Raw genomic sequence first — 19,394 nt, forward strand, 5'->3', positions numbered from 1 at the left:
CAGAGCCATCAGGGGGAGAGAGAACTGTACAAAAGTGCCACCAGAAGGAGACTAAATATTGAAGGGAGTAACTGATGGCATGGAGGAACTAGAGATGGATTTTATGGTATCCAGTTTGAACAATAAATGAAATAATTCAGGCCTCTTGCCATTAAAAAAAAAAATCCCAGTTCTCAAATTGCACAGCCACCCTCGTTTTGGAAAGTAATGACTTTGACAAACAAGATGGTCAGGGCCTCGGCCCTGACACCTCAGAGACACCCATTGCTCAGCTGGAAGCTCCCAAGATGCACTTTTGGAATAGAGGTATCAGATGCTTGGCTTTGAGCCTAAGATATGCTTCTCTTTTTTTTTTTTCTTATGTTGTTTTGCTTTTATTTTTTAAGTCACATAATAGAACCATTCAGAGCCTACAGTGTTGTGCGTGTGGCACATACTAATACAAGTTAATTACATTTGATGCATGTCTTAATGGTGTGGAGGGTTTTATGCCTTTCAAAAGACTTCTACTCACTTGATTTCATTTGATCATCACAACAGCCTCGGGGTAGAATAAGACAGCCTCTGCTGGGTGACCCTTTGAGGGCAAGTCATAATCTATCAATAGGGCAAAGAGGCAGGCATAATCTATAATAGCTACTGATCTTTAGTAAACCCTGCCTTGTTTTGTTCCTTAAACCCTGACATTATTTTTCTTTGTTTTCAAAGTAATACTTGTCTATTATAGAAATGTTGAATATACTGAAGGGTTTAGAAAAGAAAATGAAAAAAACCTGTTAGCCCATCACCCAGAGACAATAACTTCAATTAACATTTTGGGTATATATCCTTTCTATTTTTTCTCTGGATCTGCGTAGCTTTTCCCACAGTGGAGATCATTTTGTATATGTATGTGTGTTTTATCTGATATATTATGTCTTAAACAAATCTTCAAAAACACACAGATCCTTTAATGATCGAATGGGTTCCATCGTATGGCTCTTCCATGATTCCCGTGCTGCCTTGCAGAACTGCACAGCGAGGGGGCTCCATCCTAACTGAGATCAGCAGGGAGTGTGAGTGTTCTCCCCCAGGTAGCCTGGAGCCGCAAAGGTTTAAGCAGGTCTCCGGAAACCTATATTCTCATATTTTCTCTATTTACTGTGTGATCAAGATAAAATGAAGGCTTCATCCCAATAACCTCTTAGTTCCTCCAGTTCCCTACCCAGGGATGCTGTCATTTGGAATACAAATTTATAATCCTAATCTAAGAAGTGAAGATACTTCTTGTGTCCTGAGGATGATTCAAGGCTTCTCTTATGGCCTTACATTTTTCAACTGGCTTCATCTTCCCTGGTTTGACGGTCTGAAAAGAGTAAGAGACAGGAGGACTAGAAGAAAATGCACACATTTTTCTATTAGGTGCAAAGTTTTAATTCCAAGGGATAATAGCTGTTGGGGATTTGAGGATTCACAAGACTTTTCACATCAAATAAGCAAACAAAAGACAAAGAATCATTTTTAAATATCTGAACAAAAGGCAAGAACAAGAATATTTTTCCTAAGGTAATAATAAAAAAGAAGTGGCATCTTTACCTGTCCAGCAGGATTTTTGTTTTTTTCTCCCTGCAGCGCCAGCTCTGGGTGTACATAACCATTTTTAACTTTCTCAATAGACCCATACTCATACATTCTGTCTGATGACAATGCAAGGTCCTGAGGGGCTTGCTGTGGGGGAATGTCCTTGGCAACATCTCTAAGTGGGGCTTCAGGGATACTGAACAGATGGATAATAAAACACAAAGTGAGCACCGACGAGGAGAAGAAGAACATGACCTGGAATTCTGTGCCCAGCAGTCTTCCCAGTTCCAGGTGGGCCCAGTCGATGGCACCCAAAACGTAACCCAGGGCACCTCCCAAACCTGCAAAGCAAGCAAGCAAGAGCTGTATTAGTATTATTTAGAAGCATCTTCTCTTTCCATTTCCTTCCATGGGAAAGCTCCCTGAGGACAGCGTAGGCAGCCTGGTTATGATGGGAGAAGCTAAGACACCTTGGCCAGGAAGCATGGGTTCAAGGCCTGGCTCTAGCATGCACTTGCTGTGACCTTGGACTTCCTCACTTGTCATATGGGGATGATAATAAAAAAGCAACTTACTGGTAGGGTCACGACTGGAAAATGGACTAGTGCCAGACACGTAGTAAGCGCTTAGTAAATAGTACCACCATCTGAAGTCCTACAGCTTTCTAAACTGCTTAAGAACTAAAATTCCTGGCCCTAAAGGGCTCCAAAGAAAACCAGTTTCAGACTGCAATAAAATATAAGTATGTATTGTTGTTGATCTATTAATAAGCTTCTTAGGGTGACACAAGTTTGCAGAGACCTAACAGCCTTAGAATCTGTCTTCTTTCATCTATGAAAAGCTAAAGGTGTGGGTGGAGGGATAAATTAGGAGTTTGGGATTAACAGATACACACTACTGTATATAAAATAGATAACAAAGACCTACTGTACAGCACAGGGAACTATATTCAATATCTTGCAATAACTTATGAAAAAGATAAGTTAATGAAAGATAATGAAAAAGAATCTGAAAAAGTATATATACATGTATGTATAACTGAATCACTTGGCTGTGCACCTGAAACATTGTAAATCAACTATACTTCAGTAAAATAAAATAAAAAACAACAAAAAAGCTAAAGGTACTTGTTCCCAGTTGACAGACACAGAAAAATAAAAACAACAGCTTAAATATGAATTTTTTAAAATCTTATCCTCTCACAGGACCTGGACCTGAAGTCTTTCTGGTGCCTCCTTTACCTGCTTACACTTAAAGACAGTGTGACCTGAGGGAGGAAAGACTTCTCAAAATCGATCCTGCCCTTATGGTCTAATATTTGAAATTCTACCATTAGTGATTCATTCTTTTGGGTTCCTGTTTTAAAAAGCAAGTGCTCCTGGTACAGACAAGACATTGCATGTCTCAGCGCCCAAATACTAAGTGCTCCTCAGATGGTCCTTCTGGCAGCAGGCGCCAGTGATGTCTGAGAACAGCGGGCTGCAGCGGGGGTGTACCATGGGGTGGGAGGTTGTCCAGGGAAGTAAGCAGATGAGTGCCAGACACACCTTCTACCTACAGCACAAGCTTTCGTAGGGCTGATCCTCTGGCAAATACCTTTACATATCAACCTCCCATCATGCCTTAACAAAGACAAATATCTACCTAGTCAGATCAGCTTTCTGTTTGTTTTTTATTTTTCTTGTGTGAGTGAAGGCTCCATTTTATTTCCCAGATAAAGACAACATCCCCACAAATCAGAGAATCAAGGAAGAAAACAGAGCTTAAGGAATTCTCTATCTCTAACCCTAAACATTTAAACTTCCATAAACTCTGACCCCAGGAACACAGATCTGAACGCCAAATAATATGAATCCCAATTTATCCAGAATGGTGGGAGAATGGATGATTCTGGTGACTACACAGTCTGTCTAGTTGCAATTTATCATAGAGGATATTTACAGATAAACAACTGTTTAACCATTGAATTCCAAAAAGACGGCATCATTATCATGCCCTGAGTGACAAAGCATTTTAAGGTGGAATTATGGGAAATGGTGGCCAATGGGGTGCAATGAAAAAACATGTTCTCTGCCAGCAAGGAATATGTGGCCTAGTTATGGGTGATGTGCATATATATAAACAGATCAGTGGCACATACGGTGACCTGTTTGGACGGTGGGCACCCTGGTAGGCTCCGAGAACGGAAGGCCCTTGAGGGGGTCACACTGTTGCTGATTCAGAGGGGAGCTCTGGGACATATGGTGCGTCTGGATCGCCATTAGACAATGATGCTCTTTATTCAGTCATGGAGATGCCGTGGATGTCAGAGGTCGTGTGCTGAGTCAAGCACTCAACCGGAAAGAATGTACTAAAAACCCAGCATTATCTGAGGGCCTATCTAAACCAGGGTTTCTCAATCTCAGCACGACGGACATTTGGGGTTGGATAATTCTTTCTTGGAGGCTGTTCTGTGCATTGTAGGATATTTCGCAACACGTCTGGCCTCTCCCGCTAGATGCCAGTACAACTTCTCTACTGGTTTTGACGACCACAAATGTCTCTGACATTGCCCAATGTCCCTCACGGGGCTAAATGGGCCCCAGCTGAGAACCCCTGATCTTAATTAACCCTATGAAAAACTTACACATTCCATTTTCAAAACTATCATTTGTAACTAGATCAATGGTTGTCATACTGCCATTAAGTTCTCCTATCATGTATGCCTCTTTCCTTCAAACCTATTGTTCCACTGAGCAGAGAAAATATAGAACCGAAGACCCCTGCCCATTTGAAAGAATGGATGTGTGAAATAAATCCTCCACTGTGCAACAGAATGGTGGCTTTATTTTATGAATACAAACATGTGGATATAAACATAATGGATTTATATTAAATATTGACTCGAACACTTGAGTCCCACAATTGAAGGGTTTCCTAGTCTAGGTTTGCATCCACTAGTGTCGTGTACTTCAATAAATATTTACTGAGTGCTAAATATATAAGAAAACGCTACTAACTTCTGGGGATATAAAGGTAAATAAGCCACAGCAGCCCAGTCGTCTCCTCCTCAGAAGACAGTTACAAACAGAAGAAGCAGATAAGTAAACAGCTGCTTTAAAAGAAACTGTAATAAATGATGTGAGAACTGTGGGCTGGGTGCTCAAACGGTACAGAGGGGCTCTGAAGAGTTTATTTATTATTACAGAATTCTCTTAATCAGCATGAAGCTCATAAGAGTTCAACATATCAAGGAATCCAAAGATTTTAGAGGTAGAAGGATGTGTGTAGCTCGTCTAGTTGAATTAGATAAGAAAACCGCAGGCTACGGTGGGTAAGTGACAGGAGACCACAGAGAAGGAAGGGTTTGTAATTATGCTGATTTCAATTCCCACCTGTGTGTTTTCTAATCACGTGACCTTGGGCACTTCTCTGAAAATGGGGACAGTGACGCCTCCTTGTATGAGCCTTGTGAGGGTTAACATGATAATACGTGTAAAGCACCAGCACATACAGTGGCAGAACGAGGTCCCAAACCAAGTGCCCTGTTGACTTCCTACGGAAACCCTAATCCCAAAGCCTCATCCAGAAGCAGGAGAAGCTGACTGCTGCACAGAGGGTGACGATCTGCCTGGAGCTGGCTGAAAGGACTTTGTCATTCTAGGCCCAGTGACTAGAATCTGGGGCTCATTTGAGGGCTGAGACCTGGGCTAACCACTGACCTAGTGTGGCCTGTAGCAAGTATGGTGGAAAAAATATGTATCTCAAACCTGGAAAGAGAACTGTTTAAGAGCCTGATCTTTAAAAATATCGTTATAAAGCAGCACTTCTGAGACTCCACAATGTGCACATGAGCCACACAGATGTCTTGTTAAAATACAGGTTGTCTTAGTCCGTTCGGGCTGCTATAACGAACATACCATAAACTTGGTGGCTTATAAACACCAGACATGTCTTTCTCACAGTTCTGGAGGCTGCCAAGTCCAAGACCAAGGTGCCAGCAGATTTGGTGTCTGGTGAGGACCCACTTCCTCATTGACAGCCATCTTCTCACTGTAATCTCACTTGGCAGACATGGCAAGGGAACGTTCTTGGGCCACTTTTATGAGGGCACTAATTCCGTTCACGAGCCTTCACGACCTAATCACCTTCTAAAGGCCCCATCTCCTGAGAGCATCACATTAGGCATGAGGTTTTCAACATATGGATTCTGGGGGGCGCAAAAATTCAATCTGTAGCACAGGTTCTGATTTTAAACATGTAGGTATAGGCTGAGGCTCTGCATTCCTTTCACACTCCCCAGTGATACCACGGCTGCTAGTCCAAATATCACTGAGTACTCAGGTGATAGAGCAGTTTGCAAGCAAACTGCTCCACCCTCACCTGATATTCTTGGGAATGAGACTTTATTGTCATAGGATATTTGACCGACAAGCCACAATTGATAAAGCACAGTGATATGCAGTCCTGTAAAACTAAGGATAATTTGCATGTATTAATAGGTTTCTATGATTTGTAACCTGGTAGAACTATTACAGAGGAGTTATATTGCCTCATAGAAGGTTAATCAGATTTGTATCTAACCTAGTATTTTTTTTCTTTTGCTAAACACACACACATATACATTTATCCTGCAAGAACCTGGGGAAACTGTTCTTTATGTCTTCCCTGTCGGCTCCCTCACTAATCAGTGAAGTAAAACATGCTACAAGTATCTGAAAGTATTCCAATCCTCTCTTCTCTCGGGGAAGGGGGGAAAAATAAGCAAAATGATTTTGTTTGTCCCAAAGCTACTGTGAGACATAACTAAAAGTTAGAACATGCCTTGAAGGAATAGTAGGCCATTGGGGATATTATTTTACTAGGCACCATATTAAAACTCTGTATGGAAACATTTAACTTTATCTATTCACACCTTCAGTACGATGAGGGCCAGCGGAGGGCTGCGGGAACTTACTGAATGCTTTACTTTTTACTTCCTCTGCTTAAACTAAGAATTTTATCTTCAAAATAGTCTCCTGAACAAAGCCTAGTCGTCGCAGCTGCAACAGATGTCAGCATCAACTCCCACGTCTACATCCAGGTTACATTTATCTCTGCTGCCAACACCAGCCTCCCTGGGGGTCCTGGAGTCAATCTCCAGGCTACTGGCCAAATCATAAGCTGGAGCTTCCAACGGGCACCTGCTGCCACGTTAGATAACCAGCCTTTACGAGGAAGGGCCCCACAAGTGGTCCAGCCTTCTTTATAAAGAAGGCTCCTCCTTCACAGAGCCGGGCCGTGATGTCAAACTCACACCAGAGCCAACCCCATGAGAGTGAATGGCTCGGCAGACAGATATTGTATTTCATAACTAATGATACAGGTTGAACAACGGTTCCTCCTGGAAGAAGTCCAAGCGTATAGAAATATGTATTCCTTTTTCTTTTGTTCACAACTATAATAGGTAAAATAGGAAACTGGGAGAGTTTCAGGGCCAAGGAATCTAAAGAGAGTCTGTCTGAGTCAAACGCGGCACATACCACATGCCTGTAACTGCTTCCCTGCTTCAGGTGTGTGACTGAACAACCTCCACGCTGATGGAGAAAGAGCTCAAGGTGAGAGAGCTCGCAGTGTGCTGCCAGCTTCCATACCCCAGCAAGGTGACAGACGAAAGGCCTCCACATTCCCGGGAGGCTCATGAGACAGTCGTTCTCATTCTTTTCTACGTGCTCAGAAAATAGCAATGAAAGTGTCAGACTAGGTCCCTACCTACACCAAACACATACACACTAAATCCCAGAGAGCTAACATAAGTACCAGTTACTAGGTGTGTATGAGTGTGTGTGTGAGAGAGAGAAAGAGAGACCTTGACCCCATTTGTTTATCAACAGAAATTGATGGGGGACTACTCTCACCAAGAACTGTGCTGGGCACTGGAGGTACCGCAATGAACAACACAGACAGGACCTGCCCTCCTGGAGGCTGAGTGTACAAGGAAAATCAATCAAAAAGAGGGAAGACGCAAGCAGACCTGACACTCAGTTAGATTTACAAGGCAACTCGTCTCTTAAGAGATGTGAGATAATATATTTAAAGTACTGACAATGGTTTCCGTCCACCCACAACTACCCCGGTACTTCCCTGGGCCCTTCCTTCACATTCAAGCTGAGCCAGGATGCCTCATTGCTTGGGGCAAGGACATGAACGTAGAAAGCAGAGAAACAGGAATGTATCTCCTTGCTTCTGAGTTTCAAAGGCCCTCAGGCTCCAAAGGCATAGATGGTAGATTCAGTAGAAAATGTGACTGAAGGACAAGGCTTCCGCTAGGCCGAGGCAACACAGGCTCAGGAGTGACAGTGAGTCCTTCCTTCATGATGGTGGGTCTGAATGGGCATCACGGCGTCCACCGCAGCCTAACCGCTGAGCTGCTCACGTGGCCCCCTTGGAGGAGGTTCTGTGAGCAGCCCCTCCAGGGCCCCAGGAAGCTTCTCATGCTGGGATCCATCCTACATTCTGCTCAGCCTCAGCTACCAGCTCTGCTAGGCCCGGTGGATTACTGTGTGATGTGGCCCCTTCTCCGAGAAACCTAGGCCTTGTTCACCGTGACCATCTGGGGGCAAGAGTGCTGCACATGGCCATTTACCATCAAAATTGGGCAAGAGGGGACCTTGCTCCCCCATGTGGAGCAGCCCTCCCTCCTCCTGCGGACCAGAGTCAAGTGGCCCTGTCTGTGACCCAGGCATGAGAAACAAAGGGGCATCCAGAGATCTTAGGTCAACAGCACCTTTTTTTGTTTGTTTGTTTGCGGTACGCGGACCTCTCACTGTTGTGGCCTCTCCCATTGCGGAGCACAGGCTCCGGACGCACAGGCTCAGCGGCCATGGCTCACGGGCCCAGCCGCTCCGCGGCACGTGGGGTCTTCCCGGACCGGGGCACGAACCCGCGTCCCCTGCATCGGCAGGCGGACTCTCAACCACTGCGCCACCAGGGAAGCCCAACAGCACCTTTTTGTGTCACCTGAAGGAAGCTTTGGGAAACAGAACTTCTGAACCCACAGAGCCCAGAGCACCAGGGCCGGAGAGCATGAAGTCACCAGTGGTCCAGGAAACGACAAGAGGCAGAGCCGCCCAGTTCTGCCCTGTGGTCCTGGACCCATGTATTCTACCTACAGCCACACAGCACCTCATAAAGGCCTTTGACCTGCAGGCGAACTGGAGCCAGGAGGGGTGCCCACCCTCTGCTTGGTCCAGTGGGGTGGTAAGGTGTGGGACGTGACTGGCAGACCCAAGCTTGTGTTCCCATCACTGGGGATGACATGTGGCGTGGGCTCCTGTGCGGGGTCCGCGCTCCGAGCTCCTGAGGGGTGCGACTGAGGTCTGGGAGCACTGGCAACCACACCCAGGTACACGCTTCTCCTCTGGGGACAAGGGTCCAATGAAAGTAAGTTGCTTGCCGCTCTGCCCCTCACCCTGGTGTTCGGGCCACCCCTGAGTGGGCTGGAGTGCAGGCCCCATCTCCCTCACACTGAGCTGACCGATGGAGAACCGGGCTGGGAATTCTTCCTTCCCCATCACCTGGTCCCAAGGGGATGCCCCTGCAGCCCCAGGTGTGAGCCGGGGGACAGGCCTTGGGAAGCAGTGGTGGATGACACAGGGTCAGGACAAGCCGCTTGTCTGACCTGGAATGCTCCACGTCCATCCTTGAATGCATTGCTGCTGGACTAAACTGTCAACCGAAAGACAAACACACAATGCAAGAGCTGTGAGATTTGTAGGAGCCTTGTGATCCGGCCTGCTGAGCAAGCAGAAGAACAAAGAAACGCTATGCTTCCTTGAAGGCCAGGTGGCTCCAAGAAGTCTGCAATCTGCCTTCACCCTCTAATCCCAAATCTTCCCGCTTCCCCTTTTCCCTTCGCACAAAAGAAGCCCAAATTCTACCCCGAATTAAGATGGTTCTCTAGGAACCATCTTCTTGGGTTGCTGGCTTCTGAATAAAGTCACTATTTCTTCCCCATCAAAAAATAAATAAAATAATTTTTAAAAATTAAACAAAAAAAACCACAAGGCTTCCCAGGGTAGGCAGGGCATTCATTCATGATGGGTGTGCCTATATTGGCGAATCCCTAAGGCAGTGGTGGCTGTGCTCCTTCCTCCTTGGGCTTAGTTGGGGTGGGAGGATGGGAGGTGGGGAAACTCCTCAGAACCTCCTTCCTCCAGGTAGCTTGGGGGATCCAAGAGCAGAAGGGACCAATACTTTATTTCCTGGGAAGACCCCAGGGGGATATTAAGACCTCAAGAAAGAAATGGCTATGCGGTGGATGGAGATAGATGAGCTTGTGTGTCAGGCTCTGTTCTAGGTGCTTGACATTTACGACTCATACAATCCTCAGAACAACCCTTTGAGGAAGGTACTACCACTGATTCCTATTATTAGTGGTAGTTACGTTCTAGAAAGTCTCCACAAGCCCTGAATTCGTGAATAGTAAACTACTGCTCTGAGGGGAAATACAGTGTTAAGTTCCATGTGAGCCTCTAGTCTCGTTTTCATCAACTGATCAACATATAACCTTGTTTTACGTGTGTTTCTGCTTAAAGATATCTTTTTTAATATACAGCTGTTTCATTAACATGGAACCCATGGCTAACAGCACTATAACCCACACCTGAACAAAACTTATTAAACATATTTTCTCCATAAGACACATCACAACGTTCTTGCACTTATGAATCCGAGACAGTGCTGTCAGCACCACATTTAGGGCCGCTGTAAATAGTGAAATCACCAAAAAAAATGCAAAGAAAAAAATTGCCACTAAATATTCCAGTAAAGGGACATCTGTTTACAGTGTGAGAATCAAAACAAGAAGTCAGAGTGTCACCTTGATCGACCACAGCCGGGAACAAGCACATGGGATGACTCAAAAATTTTCTCCTCCACTCTGCAGATGCCTGCAGTGATCTCAAACAAGCTACAAGTATTGATTGTGACGGCAAAAATAAATTTTAGTGAGCAGATGAATTCACAAATACAGAATCCATGAATAGGGAGGATCAACTGTATTTTTATCTCTAATTTAGAGACAAGGAAATCAGAGCACGGAGAGTTTGCAGGTCACAGAGCTCCCCTCATACGGGCCGGCGTGGGAAGAGCAGAATGGCATTGGGGGTGGAGGGAGCTGAGAATCCCCGGGTTCTGAAGGGGCCCTGCAGACAAGGATGAGAGCGAATGCAACTGTGAGCAGTTGAGTCTGACCACTGAGACACCGGGGGACCAGGGACAGCCCAGTAAATGCCTGTGTGAACACACGATGCTAAAACCCAAATCCTCCCTGCCCTGAAACCTTTCTACTCTAAGCTCTCAGAATTTAGATGCAACCCCTGGGGAAAGGGGTGGGAGAATATTCCAAAGGGACTGACACTAAGTTTTCTCCATCCTGTGCCAATGGGGCTTAACACAGACGCAATTAAATTAAGTTTGGGGTTTGGGAATCACACCCATTTCAGACATGAAGATTCACCCAACATTTTCCACTACTGAGCAGCGGTTATACTGTTGGCTAAAAAATTTGCAGCAAAGCAATGCCAGAATCATATACTCCTTAATCAAACACACGCACGCAGAGAACTGGGGGAGTGTTTGCCACAGAGGGTAAGAGCACTGAGACCGCGTTTTGTGCTCCTGCGAAAGCTGCTGACATGTCTAATGCAATAATGGTTCCCATAAAAGCATTCACCTTATCTCAACATTTTCTAAAGGCAAGTTTCTTGATTTGAGTCTATGAATGACTACTGCTACCCTAATTCAGAGAAGGTTCTTGAAACTTCTCATTTTCTGACGTGACATGTAAAATCTGACTCCTGTTCTTGCTTAAAGATTAGAAATAGTCAAGTCATTAATGGGCCCGATTCTGGAGCCATTTGTGGCTTCCATGAGTTTTCTTTAAGCCTGCAGAACTAATATTTCAGTTCTGAGTTGCAACAGCTCGTTTTACTGTAAGGTAAATTGTTGAGCACTTTGCAAAATGCTTTAACTCCTACTAATGGTGACCAAACAGCACGGAGCACCTACGCTAGAGTGAGAAAGCTCAGGACTAAGTCATGAGCTGAATCAGGCAGCCCTTGTGGACACGGCAGGGCCTCTCGGTACCCCCATCCCAGTCCTTTCTCCAGCAGCCGCTGTGGTGACCAGTTCTAAGCTAGCCTTGGCCCTCTTTGCTCAGGTACCTTGCCTGAGGGAACCCACACTCAGGTGGGGCAGCACCCACACAAGGGAGGTTAAAACCCACGGGAGCACCCTTGGCCGGTGGAGACTGGAGCCAATGCATTCATCTCCCCAACTTGATCCTCCCAGCTGGAGAGTTCTGAGATGCACTTCATAAGGCTCCCTGGAGGGTCCTGGTGAGATAGAGGCAGCCACTGAGAACAAAGGCCAACTCTGTAATGCTTCCTGTATTGGCCTGCTCCACTCCCCCCGTTCTCTCAGTCTCAATCTCTGGAATCCTTTCCCCAATAAGCTATGTGCATACAGACCTTCTCTGGGGCTCAGCTTTGAGGTGAATCCAAACAAAAGCATGACCCAGGTCTCTGGTTGGCTGGCTGGCTGGCTGGTTGGCTTCTGCCCCTAGTCTAGTCTACCGCTACTCAGCTCTGTGACCTTGGGTTAGTCACTTACCTCTTGGCAACACAGCTTCCTCATAGCTAAAATGAGGATGTTAAAATAGAATATTGGTCTCATCAATATTTCTTCAGCATATTCCCAGAACTATTCTAAGCACTGGTGATACAGCAACAAACAGGAAAGATAATATTCCTGTCTTCAGAGAGCTTATATGTTGGCTATCGAGGCAGACAATAAACAACAAACAAATGAACAAATAATATATTATCAGGTAATCAGGAACACATCACTGAGGAGGGGCTATGCGACCAGATTGTAACAAAGAGTGAAAGCAAACCAAGCTGGCCAATTGGTATCTGGGGAAAGATTTCTGGCAGACAACGCAGTCAGCGGAAAAATGCCCTCAGGGGCTCCCTTCTCTAACCTGCCTTTGAGATTCTTTGAGAGGTAGGTGCTGAAATGGGAAAAGAAATGGCAGTTTGGAGGCATTAACCGTTTTGCCCTAAGTTATTCACGTCACCCTCAAAGCTGAAGTTCCTGTATCCTGGCTTCTGCTCTGCCCACATCCTTTCCAAGCTGCCTGAGTGAGGCGATATGAAAGTTCACCAGGGGCAGAAACTTCAAAGGGAACTCAGCTGATGAAAGAAATCCACTCATGCAGCAATGAGGCCTAAAGGAGAAGTTAAAACTGACTCTAACGTGAAACGTGGCTTCTTTCCACCTGTATAGGTTTGGTCAAAGGGGCCCATATCTGAAATTTATTTTTAGGACTCGTTCTGTTAGTTCTTAATTATTTCTAATCTGAGCATTTGTTTCACTAGCATTTTCATGCATACTTTGAAGTATTAAAGAAACAGAAAAAACAAAAGAAGCTGAGCCTAAGAAGTTACCCATTCTTCTTCCAAAGATGTACATGGGGCAAGTTTCTCACTGAGTCATTATATACAAATAAAACTTTCACAGGTCTGGCGGGAATGGAGGAAATCTAATACATATAAACATTTGGTGTTGAATCCTTTTAAATGGTTCCTTGCTCTGGACCTGGGACCGCTTGCCAGGATATTAATAACTAGCATTGTGTAGAGATTCACACCGCTGTGAAGAAACAAAAGTTCAGAAATACTACGGCGACTCAGCAGAGGAGGAGCCAGGATGTGACCTGGGACGGCCTTTACATGACCTGGGACGGCCATGTCTGGCCCCAGCCTCCTCTGGCGGGATGGAGCCCGCTGCTAAGGAGAGCAAGGCCTTGGGTTAATCTAGCAACACAGGCTTGGTTAGAAGCATTCTGACACAAGGGAGGAATCTCCTTCTGGTGAGTGTGGGTTCCACAGCCTCAGAGGCACCCAAAGGTGAAGGCATGGGGTGAAGGGATGAGGGTGGATCCACTAAACACAGCATATCTACCACATTTGCCAGGGATAGAGGGCAGATAGAGTTACCCTTAAACATAAGAGACAGAAGAAGCTGGAGGACTAAAATGTCCTTCTGGAAGCCAGTAGGTAGGGTCTCTTCTTAAAAAAAAAAAAAAAAAAAAATCAGAAATATGCTGGAGGGCTTCCCTGGTGGTGCAGTGGTCGAGAGTCCGCCTGCCAATGCAGGGGACACGGGTTCGTGCCCCGGTCCGGGAAGACCCCACATGCCGCGGAGCGGCTGGACCCGTGAGCCATGGCCGCTGAGCCTGCGCGTCCGGAGCCTGTGCTCCGCAACGGGAGAGGCCACAATGGTGAGAGGCCCACGTACCGCAAAAAAAAAAAGAAATATGCTGGAAAATATTTTGGCAGTGAACCCTTTGACACTTACTCACAAAGCATTTGGAATTGTTGGGCCTGGACCACAGCTCTGAAATAAATAGAAAAGAATTTCAATTTACTCGAATGATTGGATTCCTCAGGCAAATGGTATCTTGCTGATGCTGAAAACCAAAATGGGCCCTAAAACTGAACATGACTTTATTGTAAAATGCTTGCTTCAAGCAGAATGTTATAGACATCTCTTTGCCAAGTTCATGTAAATTCGGGAGGTCTGGCATGTATGCAAAGACTAAGCAAAGTGATAATGCACTGCTCATTATTTTTCTCTCCATTTTTTAATGTGGTCTACCATTCAGAGCAAGGACACCACAGTGGGGTCACACATCCATGTTTAACTCAACAGAATTCAACTATTCACACTTTTAAAAGAGGGAGAGAGAGAGCAAGAAAGATAAAAAGAACATTTTAAATAATATGGGTTATCCTATCTGTTATTCTGTTAATCGAGTCCATGTCCAGAAGTAAACACTAAAGAGGAGACGAATCTGCAGATATATTTACCTGTATCCATCACTATGCAGATCTATATACATAAAACAAGGTATACTGTATTTTAGAAATGATCTGAGAGGTGTTTTCAAATAATGTGGACTCTCTGTGATTATCACTTAAGCAGGGACTTTAGAATCTAAACTTTAAATAAGGTGAGACTTTCTGTTTTATAGGAGGAAGGTATTTTAAGTTGTTTTTTTCTAGTAGAGGATAGAACTTGCTTTGAGCCATCCGCACACCCTCGGGGATCCCCCTACAGCCAGAGACAGTTGACTGAGGTCCAGAGTTCATGCTGGTCAAGAGACAAAGCAAGGTAACTAAATGAGCATATTCATCTGATCGCTGCGATTTGTAAAACTGCCCGAAATACAAGCAGGGTTATAAAACCTAGAGTCTCTTTTTAAATAGCTAACACTTCTGAGTGTCTGCTAATGGCAAGGCAATGAGTTGGAAGCCATGGGAGTTTGCAGGTGAATCTTCATGTTTTTACAAATCTTGTAGAAGAGATGGATAAATCCACAGTGAGGAGAGAATGTGAATGTAACAAATGTGATCCGGTAAAACTGTGAATATGAGCATAACTTTAAAATGCAATTACCTCTTCATTATTCACTAAGAGACTGGGATTGGGAAGCTCTGGCTGTCACTTCCTTACAATAGTCTTGGTCTTTAATTGTTCTCATGAGGCTAATACTCAATTGTGTTTGTATTCTCTGTGGTAGCTACTAGTTTGGGCCTATTCAGTATTAATAATTACCCCTTCCTCCTGGCTAACAGAACCCCAATTTGATTCAGGGATATGCTCCCCACCCCCCAAAATACCCTCTCTTTTTTCCAACCTCCCAGGCCCCTCGGTGCTCATGTGACCTAATTCTGCCCCATGAGAAACAAGCAGAAGTCTGTGGGGTTCTAGGAAAGCTTTTGTTTTCTTCATTAAAAGACATATGTTGAAGCCCTAACCCCCAAAGTGACCACATTTGGAGACAGGGCCTTTAAGGAGGTAATTAAGGTTAAATGAGGTCATAAGAGTGGGGCCCTAATCCATAGGACTGGGGTCCTGATAAGAGGAAGAAGAGGTACCAGGAGTGCACGCACAGAGGAAAGGCTGTGTGAGACCACAGCGAGCAGATGGCCGGGAGCGAGCCAAGAAGACAGATCTCACCAGAAACCAACCCTCCTGGCACCTTGATCTTGGCCTTCCAGCCTCTAGAACTGCGAGAACATAATTTCTGTACTTTAAGCCCCCCAGTCTGTGGTATTCAGTTATGGCAGCCCAAGCAGACCACATAGGCCACAAGGGAAGTAAAATTCAGGATATGTGTATGGTGAACTGTAACCTCCACTGTCTCTTCCTGCTGGAATTATCCATTTCATTGATACCTGATGAACTTTTGTGCTTTGATTATGCTGTGGGTGGAGCCTCTGGCCAAATTAGAAATTAAGTTTGCCTGCAGTTTGGAAGAGAATGGAGGGGCCTTCTCTCCAGGAAGTGGGTAGAAGAAAGTTTCTAAGCAGCTTTGATTTCCAAAGGGAGAAGAGGGGGAAGGGAATTTCAGTGTGAGTAAAGCCCCAGAAGCTGGAAAGGAAAGGGCAGTCTCCTTGGTTTGTTCCATTAATATTCACTTTGAGTACCTACAATATGCCAAGCAGTGTGGCGGTACAGGGATACAGTGAGTAAAAGAGTCCTGGATTCTGCCCCTGGGAACACGCTGGGAAACTGCTCAGAGCACAGAGGATGTGGCGGGAGTAATGGGAAACAAAGCTTGAAGGGTAGGGTGGGGACAGATTGTGGGGAGTTTGAACCCCGTCCAGGAATTTGATCTTGATTCAGTAGACAAATGGGGAGTGATGAAATAAAATTCATATTTTATGGCAAGACGAGAAAAATTTAAACATAAAATGTTCTCTCTGCCCGTTTGGGCCTCCATCCTCCCCTTTAGTGTGCATCGTGCATCTGTATTATACATTAACCAGACCGCTGTATGAGACACAAGAATACTTGCTCGATAAGGAGCAATTTTCTCCTGGCACCAGCAAGGTAACCCCTTAGGAAATAACATTCCTTTCTTAATCCTGTAAGTGGTCACGATGACCCACTACTCACCTTGTATGTGCAGATCTGGACTATGTAAACTGTCAATATGTCATTTGATGTATAATCCTTTGTCTCAAATCTAACTGTGTTTTGACCTCTAATGGGAGGAACAGTTTTCGAGCTCTCTGAGAGACTGTCTCCTGGTTTATAATCTTCAGGTTGGCTTGACTAAAATTCTCTATTTCTTTCTTAGATTGACTGGCGATTAATTTCACAATTTGTCAGCAGGAGCCACTGCAGGTCATTGAACAGGAAAGTGCCCTGGTCATAGCTGTCTTTTAGGAATAGGAAGTGGAAGCTACGTGTTGTTTCCGTTGGAACAGGAAGAAATTAGAGACTGGAAAATCAGTTAAAGGATAAGTACGAAAGATACAGTGAAAGCCTAAACCCAGGTCACGTTTGCTTGAGACCACTATACGCTAATATCAGTAGAAAACTTCAAGACATTTTATCGAACTCAATAGAAATACTACCATGCGTTAACCTTGGAAAAGTTCCCAAAATACAGGGCTCAGTCTTCTAACACAGAGGAAGCAAAGCAGAGATTGTTTGGCCAAGACTAACACTGATGTAAGCCGGGAAGGAGTGGCCATATTGCCCAAAGTACTTAGAGCAATAAGACTGTCAATGTGTCAGGTTCAAAAGCCAAGAAGTCTCCCATGATGTTGCTGTAATTAATTTTCAGATTATGATAAAGCAGCAGGAACTGTGGGATTTCAGTTAGGAAGATGCAGTTTGAATCTCTATTCTGGGACCTTCTAGCTGTAGACAGGGGGCTCGGGGGCCCCACAGACGGGCTGGACTCCTGCTGTCTGTCTGCCCTGGAGCACGGAGGAAATACCCTCTGCTGGGCAGCCCCATCCTTCCAGGGCTCACCAACCAAATATTTGCTCTAACAACAAATTACTGAGCCAACAGCTTCCGTGCAGGTGCCGCTCTGGGCTGCAGAGACACAAACTGGACAAAACTCAAGATTTTGCTTCTCATGGGACCTACCTGGCCGTGGGAGGAGACAGAATATGTCAAAACATAAAATATATTGGCTGGGCGATGAAGACAATCAAATAGAGTCCCCACGAGTAGACACAGAAATGCTCCCAGGCCAGGATCATGTTGTCATCTTGTGCATGACACCCCAGTCCTATAAAAGTCCTAACTGGAGCTCTATAAATTCATGCATTGCTCTAAATCAAGGACCCAACAGCAACCAAAGGAAGCCAGCAATGGCCCCAAGAAACGTAGAGAGCCCCCCATATCCTCCTGGCATGGCCTTTTCCAAACCAGGAGGTTGAGGAAAGGCCAACTCTTTATACAACTAAGAAACCTCTAAGACTTGGGGCTTTTTATTTGCTTGGTTTATTTCTATTTTTGTTTTTAAATGTGATACTTGCCACAGAATCATCTGGGGTAGTCAGCAAAAATGCAAATTTCTAGGCCTCACCTCAAACCTACTGAATCAAAATAACTGGAGAAGGGGCCCAAGAAGTTGCATTTTTAACAAGCTCCTAAGTAATGCTGATGCTACATATTACTGATTCAAAAATAAAACAAAACAAAAAATAAAGTCAAGTCTACAAGGCCTCTTTTCATTTTAGTTGTAAAGGTCTCCACAAATGGCTCTTCAGAAAGCTCTTGTATAAACTTCCTTTGCAAAAACCCCACAGCCTGGTCACAAGAGAAACGCACTGGAAGACAGAGCCCGCGTGATGGGAGCAGTCCATCAATGGATCCATTCATTGAAAAAGTCTGAGTGCTGAGACACTGGATGGCTTCAGTGGAAGGGCCTCCCTATCTGGGGAGCTGAAGGATAGACTTTCTGGAATATTTCCCTACCTGTGAAGAGGGCATGGTAGTGGAGGCCCCTTTCCTTATCTCGATGGGTGCAGACATCAAATAAGTAGGCTTTGATAGGCCCATCAATGAAGTCAGCAGCAAAATCAAAGAGAACCACACCTATCATGGTGACGCTGATGGCCCAAATCAGCTTCTTCCTTGGGTCAGCAATCAAAGCTAAAAGAGAAACAAACATTGGTCTCCTAAATCCTGGTTTAGAATGATCCGCGTTTCTATTTCCACCCAGACTTCCTGTCATCAAATTATTTCCCTTTACTTTCATTTTGCTTTGCTTTTCCAAATAAGAAATAGCTCCATTATTTTCTCAAGTTTTAAAAATGATGCAGTCAATGTCCAGAAAAGGCAGCTCTCTAGAGACAGAAAGTAGACTGAGCAGTTGCCTAGGACTGTCAGGGAGAAGGAAATGGGGAGTGACTGCTAACAGTTACCAGGTTTCTTTCTGGTCTGGGGGACGAAAGTGTTGTGTAATTAGATAGTGATGGTGGTTATGCAACCTTGAGAACATATGAAAAAGCACTGAGTTGTACACTTTTAGATGGTGACTTTTATGGTATGTGAATCATCTCTTTAACTAAAGCTGTTTAAAAAATTATACATGCTGATTGTAAACCATTCCAACCATATAGAAAAGCTGGGGAGATGCTTCTAGATCCCAGCCCCTAGATCTGGTCATCCTTCAGACATCCCTTTACACACTACTGTAGAGAGGTGTGCACCTGTGCCCTTATGCAGTGCTTCTCAAACTTCAGCGTGCTTAACCACCACCTGGACGACTTGTTAAAACAGATTGTTGGGCTCCACCTTCTGTGAATCTCCTGTGAGTCATCAGTAGGTGGGTGGTGGGGCCTCTAACAGCCCCCCACTGAGGCTAATGCTGCAGGCTGGCCCCAGGGGCCGGTTCCATGGATGACAATTTTTCCACGACTGGGAGTGGGGGGTGGAGACAGTTCAGGCGGTAATGCCAGCGATGGGGAGGGATGGTTCGGGGGGTCACGGGAGCC

General features: G+C 45.0%; 1 protein-coding gene across 2 annotated transcripts in view; it reads right to left on the reverse strand.

Annotated features, from left to right (window-relative positions):
• SLC45A2 (solute carrier family 45 member 2) overlaps positions 1-19,394 on the reverse strand; it is a 41,150-nt gene that overhangs the window by 12,445 nt on the left and 9,311 nt on the right. The window contains exons 2-3 of one of the 2 annotated variants that reach the window (XM_089908747.1): positions 18,373-18,549; positions 1,816-1,901 (exon numbers count right to left, since the gene is read on the reverse strand). In XM_089908747.1, coding sequence (XP_089764873.1) covers positions 1,816-1,901; positions 18,373-18,549 — 263 coding nt within the window. Of the gene's footprint in view, positions 1-1,575; positions 1,902-18,372; positions 18,550-19,394 lie in introns of both variants that reach the window. The other variant, XM_022599694.3, reaches the window with a different exon arrangement.

Source organism: Delphinapterus leucas, chromosome 3, assembly GCF_059928025.1.
Source record: "Delphinapterus leucas isolate spDelLeu-1000000601 "Yukka" chromosome 3, BTC_Dleu_Yukka2, whole genome shotgun sequence".
In the NCBI taxonomy this organism is placed as follows: Eukaryota; Metazoa; Chordata; class Mammalia; order Artiodactyla; family Monodontidae; genus Delphinapterus; species Delphinapterus leucas.